We start from the raw sequence: 20839 nt of genomic DNA on the forward strand, positions 1-20839 counted from the left end.
GACATTTGGAACATTTCCTGTAACAAAGTGTTTGAAGTCACACTGGTACATTCTGTTGCTGTGTGTTTCCATTCCATGATTAATGTGATTTGAAGAGAAGTAACAAAATGAGCTCTAACATGGAAAGTAAGCATTTCCGGATACATGTTCACATAACATATTTTCTTTCTTTGTGTGTGAGGAATGTTTCCTGAAAGTTCGGCCGTACCTTTTAGTAACACCCTGTATAAATTCTTATCTCTGGTATATTTTTCTGAGTCTTCCTGTTCATTCCGCAACTTACATTTTACTGATGTTAACAATATAAACAGTTTATATAGAAACTTTTTATTTAATGAGATATTCAAGATGTACAATTTGTGAAAACTATGAGTACTCCAAAATTTGACACTGCTGATAGTTATTTGTTTTATGATCGACATACCTTATCTGAAAGCCCTCAACCTCTTCTTTCTTATCAACATCTTACCTTTTGTTAAAATGCATAAAAAAAAGTTACCTTTATCCAAAATGGCCAGTTTCCAGAACGTTCAAATATTAGAATACAATCCTTTCAAACATCCAGTGCTGCTGTCTAGTAGCTCTGATTTTTCTTCTTCCAAATAATGTGTACTTATACTAGGATAACTTGTTAATTAATGAAATACTTCATTTAGAAAAAATGAGTTCTCAGAAAATTGTTGACAGGCTTTGCTAAATATTGGGGATAAAAGGACATACCTAAACTTCTGCTACATAACACAGAACCCACCATTTTGGAAAGGATAGATTACTACTCACTTTAAACATGCTGAGTTGCAGGCAGGCACAACAAAGAAACTGTTACAGATTTTGAGCTTTTGGCTGAAGCCTTCATCAGAAAAGAAACACACACACACACATTCACACAAGTACACACACACACACACACACACACACACACACACACACACACACACACACACACAAAATCCCTATCTCTGGTTGCTCAGTCCAGAATGCTAAATTGCTAAAATTCAACAAAGCTCCAGAGCCTAACTGAATCCCACACAAATCACACACAGGATTTGCAACTGAGTTAGCCCCTCTTTTAAGTATGATACACCATACATCCATCGAACAAAGGCCGCCCCTTCACTGAGTAGTCGGTGCATCTGACTGCCATGCAGTGGGCCCTAGTTTGATTCCCAGTCAGATGGGAGATTTTCTCCACTTGGGGACTGGGTGTTTTGTTGTCCTCACCGTCTCTTCATCATCATCGATACCCAAGTCGCCCAAAGTGATGTCAGCTGAAAAAACTTGCTACTATTTCAGTTGTTTGGGAAAAAAAACTATGCCCAATAGTTGAAAGAAACCATGGGTCACACCCAACTACAAGAATGGCAGCAGAAGTGATTCACAAAACTACTGACAAATATCCTCAACATCAGTTTGTTGTACAATCTTCAAACATATTATGAGCTCAAATATGATGAAGTGTCTCAAAGAGATTAACATCCTCCATTCCACTCAGTATGGATTCCAAAATCCTCAATCACATGAAAGAGATAATGCACTCTTCCCACATGATATTCTGAAAGCTATGTATTGATGCCATCAGAGCAGAATTACATATTTAGTGAAATCCATTATCACATTGTTGATCCCTACAGAGGAAAATTTTGTCCTCCATGCACGTCATAACCTGCTAGTGTATTTCTCGTTCCAAAATTGTTTAACTTATTGACATGAGAGACACATGCCTATAGCTCTATGCATCTGTTGGACTGCCCTTCTAGAAAACAGGAGTGAGTTGCACATTTTTCCAATCACTAGGAACACTTCATCCCTTCAGCGACCTATGTTTACCACTAGAAGAAGAGCGTGGCTATGAAGTCTTTCACGACGTATTTCTTAAATAAAAATATCTCGGTGTACAAGCCGCGTCAATTCAGGGTAAAACTCCAAGCTTTCGACCACTACCTCCATGGTCGTCGTCAGGGCTAAAACTGACTGTCGTGAACTAGTGAGGCTCCCACTTTTATATGCAAAGGAGGGCTTCTGATTGGCTGGAATACGTCATAGCAACAGCGATATGGCTCGTAGTGATGTGGTGCCCTCTACTTCCATAGATGCAGTTCCTATCCCGCGTTGCTTGCAGTGCCATCCCTTGAATCAGGAGGTAAAGTGCAGGAAGTTTTTCTTTGTCCAGTGCACTCTTCCAAGTGCTGCTAAGTGCATAGTCATTGTCTCTATTAAAGTTATTATCTCTAAGTCTAATTTCGACTGCGTCCCGGATCACAGAGTCCCAGTAATTTGATGCGTGGGCTATTACTCTGGTTTCTTAAAATAAAATCTTATGCTTGTTAAGCAGGCCATGTTCAGCCACCGCTGATTTTTCCAAATACCTGTATTTCAGGTGCTGGTGCTCGATGCAGCAATCGGCAACGGTTCTTACAGACTGGCCCACGTAATTCTTGCCGCATTCGCATTAAAAAAGTACCATCGACATATCTGTAGAAGCATGATGGGCGGAGATGAGCACTGCTCAACGCTCGTTCTTCAAAATCCTCCATGAAAAAATTCGCTATTGCTGGTGACAGTGGTGAACCCATGGCTGTCATCCGTCATTTCATAATAATTTCCACCGTATAAAAAAATAAGTGGTCGTCTACAGATATGTGAATGATACTTTTTTTAATCTGGCCACACGGCAGTGACACGCTGCAGCAGTTCATTGAACATTTAAATGGTGTACATCCAAACATAAAACTTACATTGGAGGTAGAGAAGGAAGGGAAGTTACCCTTTTTAGATGTGTTGGTGAAGCGAAAGCCGGATGGACGACTGTGCCATTCTGTGTACAGGAAGCCAACCCATACAGACTTATATCTGCATAGCCACAGCTTCCATCATCCGTCTCAGAAGAGAGCTATGCTGAATAATTTAGTACACAGAGCCAGGACTATTTCTGACAAGGACCACCTCGGTCCTGAGATTAACCATTTGACGGCTGTTTTCAAGAGGAATGGTTACTCTGCCGGTGAAATTAAATCAGTATTGTCCAAGAAAGTACGACACGATGCTGGCCATATACAAGAAGAGGACCAACACATAGCGCAGCTTCCTTTTTGCAGTGCTACATCAAGCAAGATAGGCATAGTCCTAAAGAGGCAAGGAATAAAATCAGTTTTCTGACCACCTAGGAAAATTAAGGAAATGTTGAAACCAGTTAAAGATAGTCTTGGCTTAAGAGTGCCAGGAATTTATACTATTCCTTGCAAATGCGGCGAGAATTAAGTGGGCCAGTCCGTAAGAACCGTTGCCAATCACTGCATCGAGCACCAGCACCTGAAATACAGGTATTTGGAAAAGTCAGCAGTGGCTGAACATAGGCTGCTCAACAAGCACAAGATTTTATTTGAAGAAACCAGAGTTATAGCCCACGTATCGAATTACTGGGACTTTGTGATCCAGGAAGCAGTCGAAATTAGACTTAGGGATAATAACTTTAATAGAGACAATGGCTATGCACTTAGCAGCACTTGGAAGAGTGCACTGGACAAAGAAAAATCGCAGAGAAAAACTTCCCGCACTTTACCTCCTGATTCAAGGGATGGCGCTGCAAGCAACTTGGGATAGGAACTACATCTATGGAAGTAGAGGGCACCACGTCACTACGCACCATATCGCTGTTGCTATGACGTATTCCAGCCAATCAGAAGCCGTCCTCTGCATATAAAAGTGGGAGCCTCACTAGTTCATGACAATCAGTTTTAGCCCTGATGATGACCATGGAGGTAGTGGTCGAAAGCTTGGAGTTTTACCCTGAATTGACGCGGCATGTACACCGAGAGATTTTTATTTAAGAAGAAGAGCATAATACTCTTCCGCATATAGTGTAAAATTCCTTCTGCCACACACTTCAGAGTGGTTTGCACAGTACAGATGTACATATAGATATGTGCAGAGCTGTGTCAAGGGTGGCTCCTCATGATGGTGTCCCCACCCTAATCTGTCCGTGAATATCTTAGATACTCTGTATGCCAAACACCCATCTCAAACAGCAACTGGTGTCTTGGTGGATGGCAAGACTGTTGTTCCCTAATATCATGTAAACCTGTTTTTGGCCTTTCAATGACCTCTCGGCAGAGTCTCACGTCTTGCAAGCACCTGTAAAGTTAACATCACTAGCACTTAAATGCAACTGGCATTTTGATTGCAGAAGGGGTATGATGACATCAACTCAGTATCTTGGTTAGTATGCCATGTATGAGGCAACAAACATGTTACAGATTGTTCAGGTGCCAGTAGTAGTTAAGCACAATCAAAATTCATGTCATCAAAGTGCTACATTCATTGCAAAATTAGTTAAAAAAAAAAGAAAGAAAAGAGAGAGAGAGATAAGCGTTTTTGTTTGATACAGTAATATGATGAGCAAATCCAATCTGGTGGAAATTTATTTTTGCATACTTCTCTGCGAACCAATAATTCAAGTAAAGAATACTTTACAAAAGCAATAGATACATCAGATCTATATTCCAGAATCAAGCATATACCAAGTAAAATGTAATATATTCAGTATATGACAGAAGACATGTAATTTAAACCATGAGAGCATTTGACACCAGATACAAAGGGCATGCAAGAGCATGGTAGTATAAGATAATTCACCCAATTTGACCAAACACTTACACCAACGCAAACATAAAATTAGTACCATAGACACAGACATGGAAATAATAACGATTAAAAACAAGAAACACTTTCTTACCTTATATACAGAAACCATAACAGAAAAAAAACTCATAAGTGATGTGGCCAACTTGGCAAACCTCACACTTTTTAAATTACTAGACCACTTAAATATAAACACATCACTACACCTTTACCTGCATCATCTACTCACTAAACTCCCGGCCCCCTCTCTCTCTCACCCCACTAGTTCCCATTCACCACTACTATCTCCACCCAGTTGCTTTCCCCCATCCTCTTCCCCTCACAAAACTTGAACCACTCCTCCTCCTCCTCCTCCTCCCCCCACCTTGAACTAACATCTTCGATGAACATCTGAGACATCATGACGTCATTTACACTTGCATCAATGTCACACACACACACACACACACACACACACACACACACACACACACACACACACACACACGCACACGCAATAACAAACTTGTATTCTCACATGGCAACATGTACAATCTACATAGAAAAGGAACAAACAAACACAAACATTGTGCTGGGTGCAGAACACATAAAACTACAGTACTTTCCTCTTGTGAAGTTTTAAAAAAGTGAGGTGAAATGGAAATAACATATATGCAGCAGCAGAAAAAGTGGAATCCAAAACAGCAAAAAACTTTGACCTCAATATCCATTAATAAAGAAGGAAAAAGTGGTGGTTTGCAGAACATGTAAAAAGGCAAACATACAGTAAGAAAATTACAAGTCATTTTTATAAAGAAATACTGTTTTACGCATACAGATGCTTTATGTATCCACATTTCCAGAAGACGCTTTATAAATAAAAAGCAAAACACATTTGGCGAAAAGTACCTTTTATGTCCAGTAATCTTAATATGGAAAAACAAATAATTATTGATTATTTTTGCATGACTGTCAGTATATACTGATGGAAAGCAAAACACAACACCAAAAAATGATTAATCTAGAGTAATGAAATTCTGAAAATCCATTTGTCTAGATAACATAGTTAAGAGATTAACATTACAGGATCACAGGTTAATGTAAGCACAAGATAAGCCATTGCAAATGTGAAATGCTGGTGCATTAATAACTGATGTAACCATCAGAATTTTCAATGAAACCATGCAAACATGTATGCACTGTGTTGTACAGGTGGTGTATGTCAGTTTGTGGGAGAGACTCCCATGCCTGTTACGATTGGTCAGCCAATACACGGAAGGTCATTCTCGTTGTGGATGACGCTGGGGTTGTCATACAATGATATCCCATACGTGCTCAATTGGAAACAGATCTGGTGTTGGAGCATGGCAAGACAACTTGTCGATACTCTGTAGAGCATGTTGGGTTACAACAGGAATATGTGGGTGAGTGTTATCCTGTTGGAAAACACCACCAGGAATGCTGTTCATGAATGGCAAGGGCAACAGGTCGAATCACCAAACTGATGCACAATTTTGCAGCCAGGGTGCTGTCGCATGAAATTTTGCCTCAGACTATAAAAGCAGGTTTAGGTACAGTGTGTCCAGACACAGACAGGTTGGGTCCAGGTACTCAACTAGCCTCCTCCTAACCAACACACAGCCATCACTGGTAACAATACACGATCAGCTTTCATCAAAGAACACAACAGACCCCACGTTGCCCTCCAATGACACAACTGAATTCACAAATGGCAGTGGTTTGGGGTCAGTGAAATGAGCGCTCCAGGTCATCTGGCTCAGAACTGCCCTTGAAGTAATTGATTTGTACCAGTTTGCTGTCTCACTGTGGTGCCGACTGCTGCTCAAATTGTTGTCACAGATGTAGTACAAAGGGACACAGCCATATGCCGAACACAATGGTCTTCTCTCTGAGAAGTGACAGATGGGTGTCCGGAGCCTGATCTTCTTGTGACCATACATTCTCGTGACCACCACTACCAGCAGTCATACACAGTGGCTTCATTCTTGCCAAGTCTTTCTGCAGTATCATAGAAGGAACATCCAGCTTCTAATAGCCCTATTACACAACCTCGTTCAACACAGTGAGCTGCTAGTAATGGCATCTATGTTTCCTTAAAGGCATTCTCGACAAAAATCAACTCACCGTGTCCAGTCTCAAAGGTAAGCAACACTGATGACCATTACAGTGGGTATTTAAAGCAAACCTGATTTGCTTCCTCATGATGGCACTACTACTGCCACTCTTAGGCGAGTGGTGTGAAATCTGAACAGTCGTCATCCTTCAGATGCAGAAACAAACATACCGAATTTTGTTTATGTTCCACAACTCCTTCTTGGTGTAGCGATTTCTTTTGTCAGTGTATACAAAATTTGTGCTTCATATGCCGAGCTATCTCCCCAAGTAACTGTAAGTGCTCAGGTCAGCCACAGACATTCACCCCTACCCCATGAGCACTGTGTAAACTCCAATTCAGAATCAAGTTTGATTTTGTTTATTGCAAAACTGTAATTCCCCCTCTCTCCACGCATAATAAACAGCCTTGTATCTCTCAACTGGACATTTGCACTTTTTACAACTCTAATGATGAAATTGTGGAATAGCTGTGCAATAACATAGACAAGAACTTATAAAAAAACTATCAAATTACAACTTTACCATAGTTAATTATGTGGTCTAGTTCAAATTTAAAGCAGTCACTTACTCACTCATATTATGTGGCATTTGTCACTCTACAGAATGCCTGACAGATACTAACAGCAATTGTGCCATGAAAATTACGATACGAGGAAGGACAGCAAATAGTGAAATTTTTCTTTTGCGTGTATGTAGTATATTAGGAATGAGACATCATGAATTGTGTAGGCGATTTGAGAAGACACAGGGTGCAAAAACTAGTTTACAGAGGCGCCACCTGTGACAGCAACAGTGGTGCTAATCTGGACAGGCATGGAGTCGATGTAAGCTCAGATGACAGATACGGATATGACATTTCATGCTGCACAACCACGTGCCAGTGTTCATCAACCATAACGGCTGGCGAGTGGTGGTGTGCCAGTCACTTGTAAACCCGTGTCCTGATATTGTCAGTTGGTCAAAGAGATGGAGAACTGCTGGCCAGGGCAACAGCCAAGAACCCTCTGTATTGAGGTAGGTCGGGACAGCTAGGGCAACAGGCAGTCTTGTGTTATATTGCTAAAACACGAGATCACGTGCACCTTAAAGCTAGGGCATAGGTGCTGGTCTCATCACAACAGAAATGTAATGGCTACCATCCTGAATCAGTGGTGATTTAAGTTGTATGCCAATAGCAGTACATACCATTACCCCTCTGACAAAGGAAAGCCATGGGTTTCTGTTTGTTCTCCTCATAATTACCACATGTGGATACACGGATCATGAAACTGTGTGCGAAACAACAACATCGTGCCACTCCCGTGTCCAGCATTGCCATCACTTGCACCAATGGTGACGTGCTGATGGGATCTGCAACAATGTTCGCTGTGCTAACAGTTTGTGCTGCACCAGGTATCAATACATTATCCATGAGCATACTTGTCGTGCTGTATACACATCAGGTACAGGCCGTGGCTGTACAATCTTGCACACCTGAACAACACGTCTCTCCTCTCGGGCACTACAGATGTGGGGCCACTGACTGCATGACTCTGAGTACAGTCCTCCTGAAGTCTAAGATACCGTAGTTGCACGATAGATGACGGATCCCTACTGACACAAGCATCTGTATTGAGAAACGATAAACTGGTCTCAATATGGCACGATGCTGCTGATGTCAAATTCAGACTAGCGATAGTACAGCTTTCTTCTTCATACACAAGGCATATCACAGTCTTGTGACAAACACCCAACATCCAAATGCAGTTTCTGAATGAGAAACCCACTGTTTGATCATTCCTTACATACAGCATGTAGATGGCTTTACTCCTACTTACTTCATGTGACTGCCTGGAAATACTAATCATTTTCAAATTAAAGAACATAGTACACTTTGTGCAAATTTGATGCTTGTTGGTACTGATACCCAACTGTGCCGAGATATAATGGAATGTTTCCTTTGTCTTTATTTCCCTAATGGGGGTGTTGGCAATAAGCCATTGAAACAGTCAATCTGTAACTTCCATACCTTGTCAGGTTTCCTGCTTCTCTTACTTTTTCTTACGGTTATCATACAATACTGATGTTGCAAGGATCCTTCTTGAACAATGACACTGCTTTTCCCTGTGGATTTTGATCCATTGTCTCCAAGATGCTAAAAGAGATTTTCCTTGTTCCAGTGGAACACTCTGAGAAGTTGAACTCAATGTATGTACAACTGTGACTTCTCTTACCCCACAAAGCAAACGACTCCACCCAGCACATAAAAGTGCCAGTCTGCAGCCTGCATCACCAACAGCACATCAGTATAATTCCAGTCTGCACTAACCATCAAAAAACCTCCCAAAAGTGAGATGCTTCCTACTTACCAACTACATTAGCCAACCAATATATTTTGTTAGTCAACAGATATCAAGGACATTGAACATCTCATTGTATGAATAATATGTTACACCTCAATGACTCACTATGTGTGTGTGAGCAGAGAAAGCATGAATGTGTGTGTGTGTTTTCTGTATTTGGAGGAGGACTGTGTCCAATAGCATGGTCTACTATTAAATGTGCCAGTCTGCTGTTCAACACATCTTCTACATGGTGAGTAGAAATCTATCCAAATATGTACTGTTATTTTTACATCCAGGATTTTCCACTGTTGGAATGATAAAGCATGTCACTGAAATACTGCTTATAAGAGACAGAACTCTCCAGTGTACCCAAGGAGACACTGTGTGATACCACTAGTGGTGAAACAAAGCAGCTTGCACAGAGGTGTTAGGTGGAGCAAAAGACGTGGTGAGTGCTGCTACCTACCTGAGGCGGCGTCTACCGCAGCTGCAGGCCGGGCGCACTGACCTGCAGAGCTGATGCTCTCCGAGCGGCCCTTCACCACCAACCGGCGATACACGTCGTCCAGCGGGTGCTCCCACCGAGACTCGCCAGTCTTGAAGTTGAAGTAGTACCACGACTGCAACTCCTCGTCGTAACTGAAATGGTGACATAAAGGTAACCAGGTGTGTGAAACAGTGAACATCTGAAGCAGTCCAAAAAAATACTCTCTTGTTCTACTTAACACATCAACTTTATTAGCACAAAGTAGGAGGCAGAACACTGGAAAAGAACTACCGTCCCATCAAATTACTGCCAATATTTCCAAAATTTTTCAAGAACATAATGAACACTAGACTTCATACCTACTTAGTACAGGAAAATAGTCCGCCTCCGTAGCACAGCGGTAGCGTTATTGCCTACCACGTACGGGGGCCCAGGTTCGATTCCCAGCAGGGGACTGGGTGTTGTGTGTCCTTCATCATCATTGACACGCAAGTCGCCGAAGTGGTGTCAACTAAAAAGACTTGCAATACAGTGGCCAAACCCCAAAGGGGATATCCCAGCCAATAAATGCCATACTATCATTTCATTTGACAGGAAAATAAACTCAGTAGCAAACAGTCTGGATATGAAAGAGGTCTGGCCACTGAACAGGCTGTATTTACCTTGACAAATGATGTATTAGAATCAATAAACCATAAATTACTACTAATGAGGATATTTTTTTGACTTGGCTAAGGTTTTTGATAGTGTGGTCCATGATATCATAATGCAAAAGTTACTAAACACTCTAAGACAAAAACATTATGCAACACAAAGGAATTATGTAAATGGGACAGAAATCTATAGACCTTACGAGGGGCACTGTACCAAATTCTGTCAAATCGGTGCGTTACATTGACAAAATGTAGAGCTGGTTTGAGGGCCCTGCATATAATGCTCTAAATATTCTTGCTAGCCAATGTAGAGTTAGGCAAGCACAGAGACAAACAGCAGAAATTCCCATTGTGTGCGGATAGGCATTGTCTTGCTGAAGTGTAAGCTCAGGATGGCTTTCCATGATGTGTAACAAAATGGGGCATAAAATATCACCGTCATACCATTGGGCTACAAGTGTGCTGTGGATGACAACCAAAGTGGTGCTCCTATGAAAAGAAATGGCACCTCACACCATCACTCACGGTTGTCATACTGTATGGTACCTGACAGTCAGGTTGGTATCCCATTGCTGTCTGGGGCATCTCCAGGCATGTCTTTGGCCTGTAATCTGGTTAATGGGAGTAGAACTATCTTCAGTGGTGAGTCCCTCTTTGAACTGAACCTTGATGATCAGCAAAGACTTGTATTGAGATACCCTGGACAACAGTGGGATATCAACCTGACTGTCGCCTGCCGTACCGCCCGAGAACCAGGAGTGATGGTCTGGAGTGCCATTTCTTTTCACAGCAAGCCCTCTTTGGTTGTCACCCATGGCACCTTTGCAGTACAGCAGCACTCTATGCCCCAATTTGTTGCCCTTTATGGCAAGCCATCCTGTACTTACATGTCACCACACAATGAGAGTCTCTACTGCTTGTCTTCATCCTTGCCAAAATTATCTTAGATAGCTAGGCTGCCAGATCTGTCCACAACTGAGAACATTTGGAGAATTGTGAGCTGGTCCCTGTAACCAGTTCATGATTTTGATAACATAACGTGCCAAATGGACAGAACTTGGCATGATATCCCTCAGGAAGACATCCGACAACTCTACCACTGAATTCTTAGCTGAATAACTGCTTGCATAAGTGCCAGAGGTTGACCTACACATTATTGATTTGCTCAATTTTTGAAGCTCTTTCTCTTGTATAGAGCATACGCATCAGTTCCATTTCAAACACATAGCAATACAAACTCTGAATTTGAAGCAATCAGACATTGTGTACCACAAGGTTGTATTTATGCAAATTTTGTCTTTTTGGAGATGATACAGGTGTAGGAACAAAAAATAGCTCCTTACTGAAAGCATCCATAGCATTGGTGAATTCTATGTTCCACGTAGCAGGTGGCACTAGTGCGGCTTTTGTGCACCTGGCCCTGCTGCGAGTGTGTGGCTGAGATATATAGCAGATGGCAGTCAGTTGCAAAAACTGTAGTGGGAACATCAACTAGCCATAACCTTGGGCAGCAGCAGGCAGGTCTAAGGTTCAGTGCTTAGGATGTGCACGGGCTGCCGGCCGAGCTCCTTTTTCTATCGGCACCGATGGCTCAGGGAGTTGCCAGTTGCAACATGACGCCATACAGATGGAGGACGGGGTAGATGCTGTAGTCACTGTCAGTGCAGAGGAGGCAGTTCAGAATGGCCAGTGAAGGACACTACGAGCAACTTGGAGTACGACAACAGCCAGCTGGGTGGACAAAGCCTGCAGCACGGAGCACAGCTATGAGGCATTCTAGTGAAACTGATTGTTGAGGCGTGCGGTGATCTGCTGCCAACAGCAGGCAGTGTTCTGCTGGACTAGCAGACTGTGGCTGGGTTATGAACCAGGGAACACAGCACAGCCAGGAGTCCAGTGATGCTTGCAGTGTGGTGCTTTTGGCTATGACAGAGGAAAGTATGACTAGTGTGATCAGTTCTATCTTGTAGTACAGATGGCTATGACAAGGCTGGCCTATTTGTCGCCAAGTGACTACATTTGTGAAATACAGTGAGGTCACTGGGCCTAGCATACTCAGTTGAAAAGGCACCTTCTGACAGCATTGTGTTAAGTGAGAATTTTTAGCTGTCATACTTTCTTCACTGTTTTACTGTCCTTATTTACTGTGTCCAGCGGAGTGTACATATGGTAGGCATTTTCTGTTGACTTCATCTCTTTTGTATTGTATTCAGGGTTGAGTTCTAGGGTGGGATCCTGTATTGGGTGTCTCCATATTATCATTTTATTGTGTGGTATTTGCAGTGTTTTAATCAGTGCCCCCTTCATTGTGAGGTCGGGTAAATTCAGAGGAGCTGAGTAATTGATTCCTTGTTCTACTGTATTAGGTATTACAGTGGTGTAATTTTTGTCATATTAATCTGGCTCCCTCATTGCAAAGCTGGCTGAATATAGAGGGGCAATTTATTTAATGGTGTATTATATCATATTAGGTATTAAGTGGTATTTTGCGTACAGATTCTTTTGGTTTCCCTTCTTGTGTATATGGTTTGGATTGTTAATATTGATTAATAAATTTATTTACATTTGTTATGAGTTTACACCCACACAACCCCTAGGCACTTTCTCCTATCATCTCCTGCACCACATAATAAAATATACAGAAATATTAACAGATGGTTCAAGCAAAATGGATTATCATTCAGTTCTTCTTATATAACTCTAAAAGCTGATTTCTCGAACAATGAACTACAAGAAGTAGAAAGTGTCTATCATTAAATTCACTGTCTAGAATTAATGAAGTGATGTAGATCAGCCATGTTTGCTGCAAGCATGATTACTGCTATACCTGATTTAAAAGTGACTAAAGAGTTACTGTAATCATTTTTTGGGGAAACTCAACATAATGGTACAGTATTTTCAAAATACAGAAGCATGGTTGTAGGAATTATAACTGATGTTAATTCTAGAACAATTCTGTAGAGACCTCTAAAAAAACTGGGTGTTTTGATAAGTACTGCACAATTAATGTCCTTTGTCATTACCATAAACCTCTTTTCTTAAAAAAATAGTAAGAAGTATAAACATAACATTAAGACAAAAACAGCCTCTACAAAGACTTCACTGACTTACTATTACTACTCGTCAGGAGAGAGTCAGTTACATGGGTACACGTGTATTCAACAGTCTAACGAGGTACATTAAATGTCATGGAGATAATGCGGCACAGTTTAAGGCTGAAGTAAACAATTTTCTGTTTGTCAACTCCTTCTACTCCTTTGAAGAATATTTTTACAGAAACTCTTAAACTTTAATGTTTTAGGTTACTTTATAATTAGAATTAGCAGTTTAATGCAGTAATAAACAAACATTTCAGTGTATGACACATCCCAGAGACCAGTATTTGCAGAACCCATGTAACAAAACTAAAGTAATGCAATGTAAAATAGCTAAAGAGAGCAACTCGTATCAGTTTCATGTTGAATGCTGAAATAGTTTTGACACTGCACAACAATTGGTCCTGAGTACACTTGCTGCCATAGACAGATTCCATTACTTGTTCAACTGAGCTGATACTACACAGGCATCTTGGTTGAAGTGACAGACTGACTTGTAGCTTAGCCCAGAACCTAAGTTAGATTGAAAAGAGACAATCTGGTTGTGAATTGACAAAGCCAATGAATGTGAATGCAAAATAAGGATTGTGGGAAGAGATTGATCTGTAGTGTAGCCTGATGTCTACATTTGTGTCACATTTAATGCACCTTCTTATTCATTTATAAAAATTAAAACTGCAAGGTGAATTCAAAAAACCTATAATAGATGATAGTCCAGTTTCTGACAATTATTTTGCTCTCTCTCTCTCTCTCTCTCTCTCTCTCTCTCTCTCTCTCTCTCTCTCTCGTGTGTGTGTGTGTGTGTGTGTGTGTGTGTGTGTGTGTGTGTGTGTGTCATGTTGTCATGTAGGTATAACTCATTTCCCAGTATATTTCCTCAATTTGTAATGTGTGTGAATATCACTATCATATGCAAATTTGGCACTAAACCATTGGTGTCAGTCTGGGCACTCCATGGTGTGGGATTAACATAGTTGAGCAGAACGAAGAACCCCTGTTGATTCATCATTTTCATTTATTCATAATCATGTCTCATAGGTCCCAACAAGAAACAAAACCTTTATGGACAAGGGACACATAGAGATGCATATTAACAAAAGTGAAGCAGCTTTTATAAATTTAACATGAACATTGTATTGACAATATAAACAATTACTATAAGGTTTAATACTATTTGCACTTACATCAGCTAAATGAAACTTAGTAAACCACAGTAGTATAAGATATTATTAACAATTCTGTCATTCACAAGTCATGGCTGGGCAGAAAGCTTTAAGTTTACACGGTATTAAAATGGATATTACAAAACAAATTTAAGAACTACACTGCAGTATCATCATCATAAGTTGTTGTGCTCACTGCTGAACATCATGACCCCATGAACCAAGCATCACCATCCCGGATGGTTGCCAGCTTCTCTTAGTGCCTGCTGAAGAGGTAGACCACAGATCTGGATTTGATCTATCCACCTGCTCACTGCTCTTCCTCTTGGTCTAGTGCCCTTGATCTTTCCTTGGAAGATTACTTTCTCTAGATTTCCTCCATCTCTTCTCACAATATGGCCAAACAGCTGCAGAATTTTTTCAGTGACTCGACAAGAAAGGCGTCTGGAGATACTGAGTTGTTCAATAATGGACACATTTGTTCTTCTTTCAACCCATTTTATGCATAGCATCCTATGCAACCACCAAAGCTCAAACACATCAAGGCGCTGTTTGTCTCTGGCCTCGAGTGTCCATGTTTCACAACCATAAGAGAAGACAGAAAACATGAGTGTTTCAGCTAGCCGGATCTTTGTGCTATTTGTTATTGCTCCACTCTGCCAGATCTTGGTGAGCTTTTTGACAGCCACTCGACCTAGCGTGATCAGTCTTCTTATCTCATCTTCACATCATCCCGTGCTGCAGATGGTTGGCCCAAGACAGATGAAGGAATGCATGACTTCCAGTTACTTTAATTGACATGTGAGCTGGATCTGTTCTTCTCGATCAATTATTATGAGTTTGGACTTGCTGAGGTTGATGTCTAATCCATTTGCTAGACTAATGTCCTTTATTCTCATTAATGGCTCAGCAAGTTCATCTTAGCTGTTGGCTAGAAGCACAGTGTCATCAGCAAAACAGAAGTTGTTCGTAGTTCTCCCATCAATTGAGATGCCTTTGGTCCAACCATCAAGAGCTTTCCTAATTACACGTTCTGCATAGCTGTTGTACAGTTGTGGGGATAGGACACAACCTTGTCTCACACCTTTTGATACTCAGCAGGAATCGAATGTGCCATCACTTGTCTTTACAACTGCGAAGTGATTACTTTATAGACTTTTGATCAATGTTTTCAAGTGGGGTGGGACAAAACAGCAAAGAATTTCCTATAGTCAAGGAAGTAGATGAAAACAGGAACACAGAACTCTCGCGATTTTTCTGTTATTTGTCTTATGTTGAGGATCTGTTCATGAGTTTCTTCCCTTCAACAAAACCTGCTTGTTCTGTGGATATGTGAGGCTGAATGTATGGCTTCAAATGTTGGTTCAGGATGTGGAGCACTATTTTAGTTGCATAAGATATGAGGGCAATAGTTTGATAGTTGGAGCAGTTCCTGGTTATTCCCTTCTTGTGTAAGTGGATGAAGAGAGACTTTCACCAGTCATCCAGCCACTCCCCAGTTTCCCATATTCTTTTACATAATGAATGCAGCACATCAATACCTTCCTGTCCCATTTCTTCAATCATTTCTCCAGATATATCGCCTACACCAGGGGCTGTATAATTCTTCAGATGTTGAATCACGTTCTCTATTTTACTGCGTACGATTGTAGGTTCCAAAGTAAGTTGCTCAACTGCTTGATTGTCCATACTGTTGTTAATTACGAGTACAACTTTTGACAGTACTGTTTCCACCTTGTAACATCATCTTCCTTGTCTCCGATAGGGTTACCCTTCTCGACAACTACCACCCATGTACAAGGATTAAATTCACCGATGATGATGCCGATTTTCTTGAAGAGATCACATACCTGATTGCGATTATGATGCTGCTCTATTTTATTACAGATACCAGTAATGAAATGTGCTTTGTCCTTTCTACAATTCTGTTGTATTACTCTGCACAGGTTCTTGTATCTGTCTTGATCCTAGGTGGTGTGGATAGCAGTTTTCTGCAGATGGCTTCTGTCTTCAATTAACTGTAATGTGGACTGTAATATCTAGGGATGTTTTGCACTCAGCGATTGTTCCGATATCGGAAGTGACGAGGAAACGATGTTCTTCATTCGGTCCCATATTTGTGATGCTGGTGCTTCCATATCAAAACTGATGTAGTGAAAGTTTGGTCTTAGAAGTTCACCAAATTTGTGAATAGATTCCTAGTTTGTGAATCTTAGCTGTTTTTCTTCACCCTTCTTGGCAGATTTAAGCTTAATGTGCATTTTCATGGATGACAGAATGTGATCACTACCACAGTCAGCTCCAGGAAAGGTTTTACAATCTACGAATGAAGTCTTCCAATGTCTTCGCACTACGATGAAGTCAATTTGGTTTCTAAATCTATCACCAGGTGATATCCAAGTATACAGTCGTCTTGGGTGATGTTGGAACATTGTGTTACAGATGGACATGTCGTTACTCACACAGAAATCCAGTAAGTTCCTGCCTCATTCATTTCTCTCACCAAGACCATAAAGTCCAATGATGGATCATAAGTGTGAGTCTTGGGCCATATCTCCAACTTTATCACTGAAGTCACCTTGGATTATTGTCTGTTCTTTGGTAGGGATCTCGCTCCAGTTGGTCATAGAACTTCTCCATCTCCTCATCTGATGCTGTAGCTGTGGGAGCATAAATCTGAATTATGTTGAGTCTGCTAGGGGAAGTATTCAGTTTGACAGAGATGATCCTTTTGTTAATCAGTTCGTAACCTACAACATAGTTGTTCAGATTTCTATGAACAAGTATTGAAACACCATTATTACTTTGCTCACTACTCCCTGAAAAGTACACTGTGTTCCTTCCTTGAGTCACGAAATGGCCACTTCCTCTCTAGTGGGTCTCACTAAGTCTAAGAATATCCAGGCCATGCAGGCACATTTCTCTTTGTAGTATGGCAAGTTTTCCTGTCTGAATTAGCCTACACACATTCCATGTTGCAATCTTTCTTACAGTGTGCAGGGATAATTTGCACTGCGATATTGGTCTAGTTACTTCTCTCAATCCTGTCCCCCTCAGAGATCTGACTGGGGGACTTGAAGCTCCGGATAATTTAAAACTGAGGAAAGCCCTGGGGTTCTCTAGGGAAAAGTATCAGTGGTGGTTTCCCGTTGCCTTCCACTGACTTCCAATCCCTGTTTGCTCACCGACTCAGTATCCCGCTGGGCTTGGTTACCCAAACTTCCTCTGAGTAGCTTGGCTTAATAGGGACACCACATGAAGGTAGCAAGTTGGAGAATTGAGGTGACAGAGACAAAGCAAACTCTCTTGCTGAGTTCTTGTAATCGTGTATCACCCCCACTGTTTTGCCAGAGTCTCAAGGTGTTCGCAGACACTCCCTCAGGTCATCTCCTGCAGTATACTTTACAATAATAAGAATCAATATTAGAGCATAGTGCAGTAAAATAGCGGAGTTGCTGCAGTTTCCGCTGGCACTGAGTTGTAATTCAGGTAGACACTGTCCTGTCATCAGAGAAGTATTCCTCAACATTGGACAAAAATTGCTGTTTCAATATACAAAAAAATTTAGCTGCAATTTTTTCAAATGGTAGTGGGTGAATATCCTTAAGAAGAGCATTAAATAATTTTAGGGCCACCATTGGGAACTTGTCTGTATCTTAGTTAATTGACATCTTGGCTTGTTTATACTGGCCTTATAGAAAGTGCTGTGTTAATTAACTTCATTGCTCCTTCTGTTGGTCCCATGATTTGAGGCTGCATTATCATCCTTTGTGTTTTGTCTTCATTAATTTTCATCTGGTCCATGATAATGAGAAACCAGGCCTTGGCCTCACTGACTAGGACTTCACTTTCTATAATGAAATTTTCACTCTGCAGCAGAGTGTGCACCGATATGAAACCTCCCAGCAGATTAAAACTGTGTGCCGCACTGAGTCTCAACCTCGGGACCCTTGCCTTTCACAGACAAGTGCTCTGACAACTGGGCTACCCAAGCACAGCTCATGGCCTGTTCTCACAGCTGCAAGTTTCGCAGGAGAAATTTTGTAAAGTTTGGGAGATAAGAGACGAGGTACTGGTGGAAGTAAAGCTGTGAGGACAAGTTGCAAGTTGCACTTGGATAGCTCAATCAGTGGAACACATGCACAGAAGGCTAACGTCCTGAGCTGAGTCTCACTCCAGGGCATAGTTTTAAGTAGCCAGGAATGTCACATCAGCACACACATTCTTGCTGCATAGTGACAATTTCATTCTGGAAGCATCCCCCCCAGGCTTTGACTATGCCATAACTCTGCTATATCCTTTCTTCCAGAAGTGCTAATCCAGAAAAAAAAAAAAATGGTTCAAATGGCTCTGAGCACTATGGGACTCAACTGCTGTGGTCATCAGTCCCCTAGAACTTAGAACTACTTAAACCTAACTAACCCAAGGACATCACACACATCCATGCCCGAGGCAGGATTCGTACCTGTGACTGTAGCAGTCGCACGGTTCTGGACTGCGCGCCTAGAACTGCGAAACCACCGCGGCCGGCACTAATCCAGAAAGTTTTACAGAAGAACTTCTGTGAAGTTTGGGAGGTAGGAGATGACATAGTAGTGGAAGTAAAGCTGTGTGGATGGGTCGTGAGTCGTGCTCAGGTAACTCAGGTGATAGAGCCCTTCCCTGCAAAAGGCAAATCTCCCGAGTTCAAATCTCAGTCCAGCACACAGTTCTAATCTGCCAGGAAGTTTCAGGACTTCTGCTTACTAAATTCACCCATTTTGAAAGCAAAGCTGCATCATCTGCGAACTGCAAGGTGAGCCCGTTGGAGCCTATGCCAACAACGAAAATTTAGAACAACAGAGGGGACCTATTACGGACCCCTGTGGCACACTGCGATTTAACTTCATTTCACCTGAGTCTGCTCCTTGGACTGATATAATATGTCCTCTGTTATTTAGGTAGGATTTGAGCGTTTGTAGAACAGCTTTCCCAGTACCACATGATTTTAGCTTGCTGAGCAGGGCATTATGCAGATGCAACCAACTGTCTTACGAAGGCCAGAGAGTACCAGTGCTATTGTCCTTGTCTTTAAACCCCTGACCTACATGTGAAAATAAGCTAAGTACTGCTGTTGTAGCTGACTTGCGCTTCCAAAAGCTATCCAGTGTATCATAAAAGAAGTTATTTCCTTCAAATAAATTAATAGCTGATTTTTCACTGTGGATTCCATCACCTTAGCTAGCACGGGTATTATAGATACCCACCAAAGGGTATCTTAATATATACAAGAATGCATTGGTGTGGTTTTTTTCCATATGAAATAGTGAGTTATATCTGTAATAACAGGGGCGTACACTACTATTACCACCACCTGTAAGGATGATTTCCTATCATTTCTTTGTGCGCAATTTCTCAAGAAACCTTTTCAAAGTGCTAGCATAGTAATTGCGGTCGACTGTTTCGAAATACACAATACCATCGACGTCTAAAAAAACTCAGCACATTATTTCGATACTGGTTCAAGTATGGAAATTGTTTTTGGATAGTGTTTTTTTGGCAACTGGCTGCAATGATAGGAGTTATGTCTCAATGTCGCAGCTGCAAGCCCAACATCTGTTTCCTGTGATTATCCTTTAAAATCATGTTTCATAACCTTCAGTTTCTTCAATGATATCTTTGCAGGAGGTACTTACTCCCATCATCAAAGCATCCAACTTCCGTTCAATTTTCTACATCCTCAATTTTTCGATTATAACATCTCAATCGAGATTTCAATCTGTTCGACACGTTAAGACGATAAAATGACGGCTAGCACGCACCAGGTCATTATTTTCTGGACTGTGGCGCCATCGGTTGACATACATAGAAGGTTCTGTATTCATGTTCGCGTAACTTCTTTCTGTTGAGTGAAGACCACTTTTTTAATACGTGTAGCCACTGAAACTTCTTGATAGATCAAAATTGCGTCCTGGTACGGAATGTAGTTCTAATCCGCCAGGAAGTCACACCATTGCAGTGTGGAATATTCATTATGGAGTTAACCATTCGTCCATTAGTAATACTGCGTTCGGACCCAGAGTTACACCAGCGTAAGGTTGCTTCAAAACTTCAACGTTTTCGTAAATGTTTTGCTCGCTTTGGCTGAAAATTTCGCATCGCATCGTTGTTCCTAATATCCGAAATTGCAACAAACGCCACAAACACTCTATCCAAATAACTACGGCCCGGAAACCAATCGTGATATCAACAACGCTTGGCAATGAGTTACAGTATTTCGGCAGTCCGTAACTAATGCTGTGGCGCTAATGACATGTTGCAAGGTTCGTATTCTTCTAGGTACAAAAAAATAAAATAAAATAAAACCGATCTTGGTGTACTATAT

General features: G+C 41.3%; 1 protein-coding gene across 3 annotated transcripts in view; it reads right to left on the reverse strand.

The window, feature by feature from the left end:
* The window catches only part of LOC126292231 (centrosomal protein of 164 kDa), a 625143-nt gene that overhangs the window by 186462 nt on the left and 417842 nt on the right, over positions 1 to 20839 (reverse strand). For 2 of the 3 annotated variants that reach the window (XM_049986107.1, XM_049986105.1), the window contains exon 3: positions 9544 to 9716. In XM_049986107.1, the coding sequence (XP_049842064.1) occupies positions 9544 to 9716 (173 nt within the window). The remainder of the gene's footprint in view (positions 1 to 9543; positions 9717 to 20839) is intronic. The other variant, XM_049986106.1, reaches the window with a different exon arrangement.

This window comes from Schistocerca gregaria, chromosome 9 (assembly GCF_023897955.1).
Source record: "Schistocerca gregaria isolate iqSchGreg1 chromosome 9, iqSchGreg1.2, whole genome shotgun sequence".
NCBI lineage: Eukaryota > Metazoa > Arthropoda > Insecta > Orthoptera > Acrididae > Schistocerca > Schistocerca gregaria.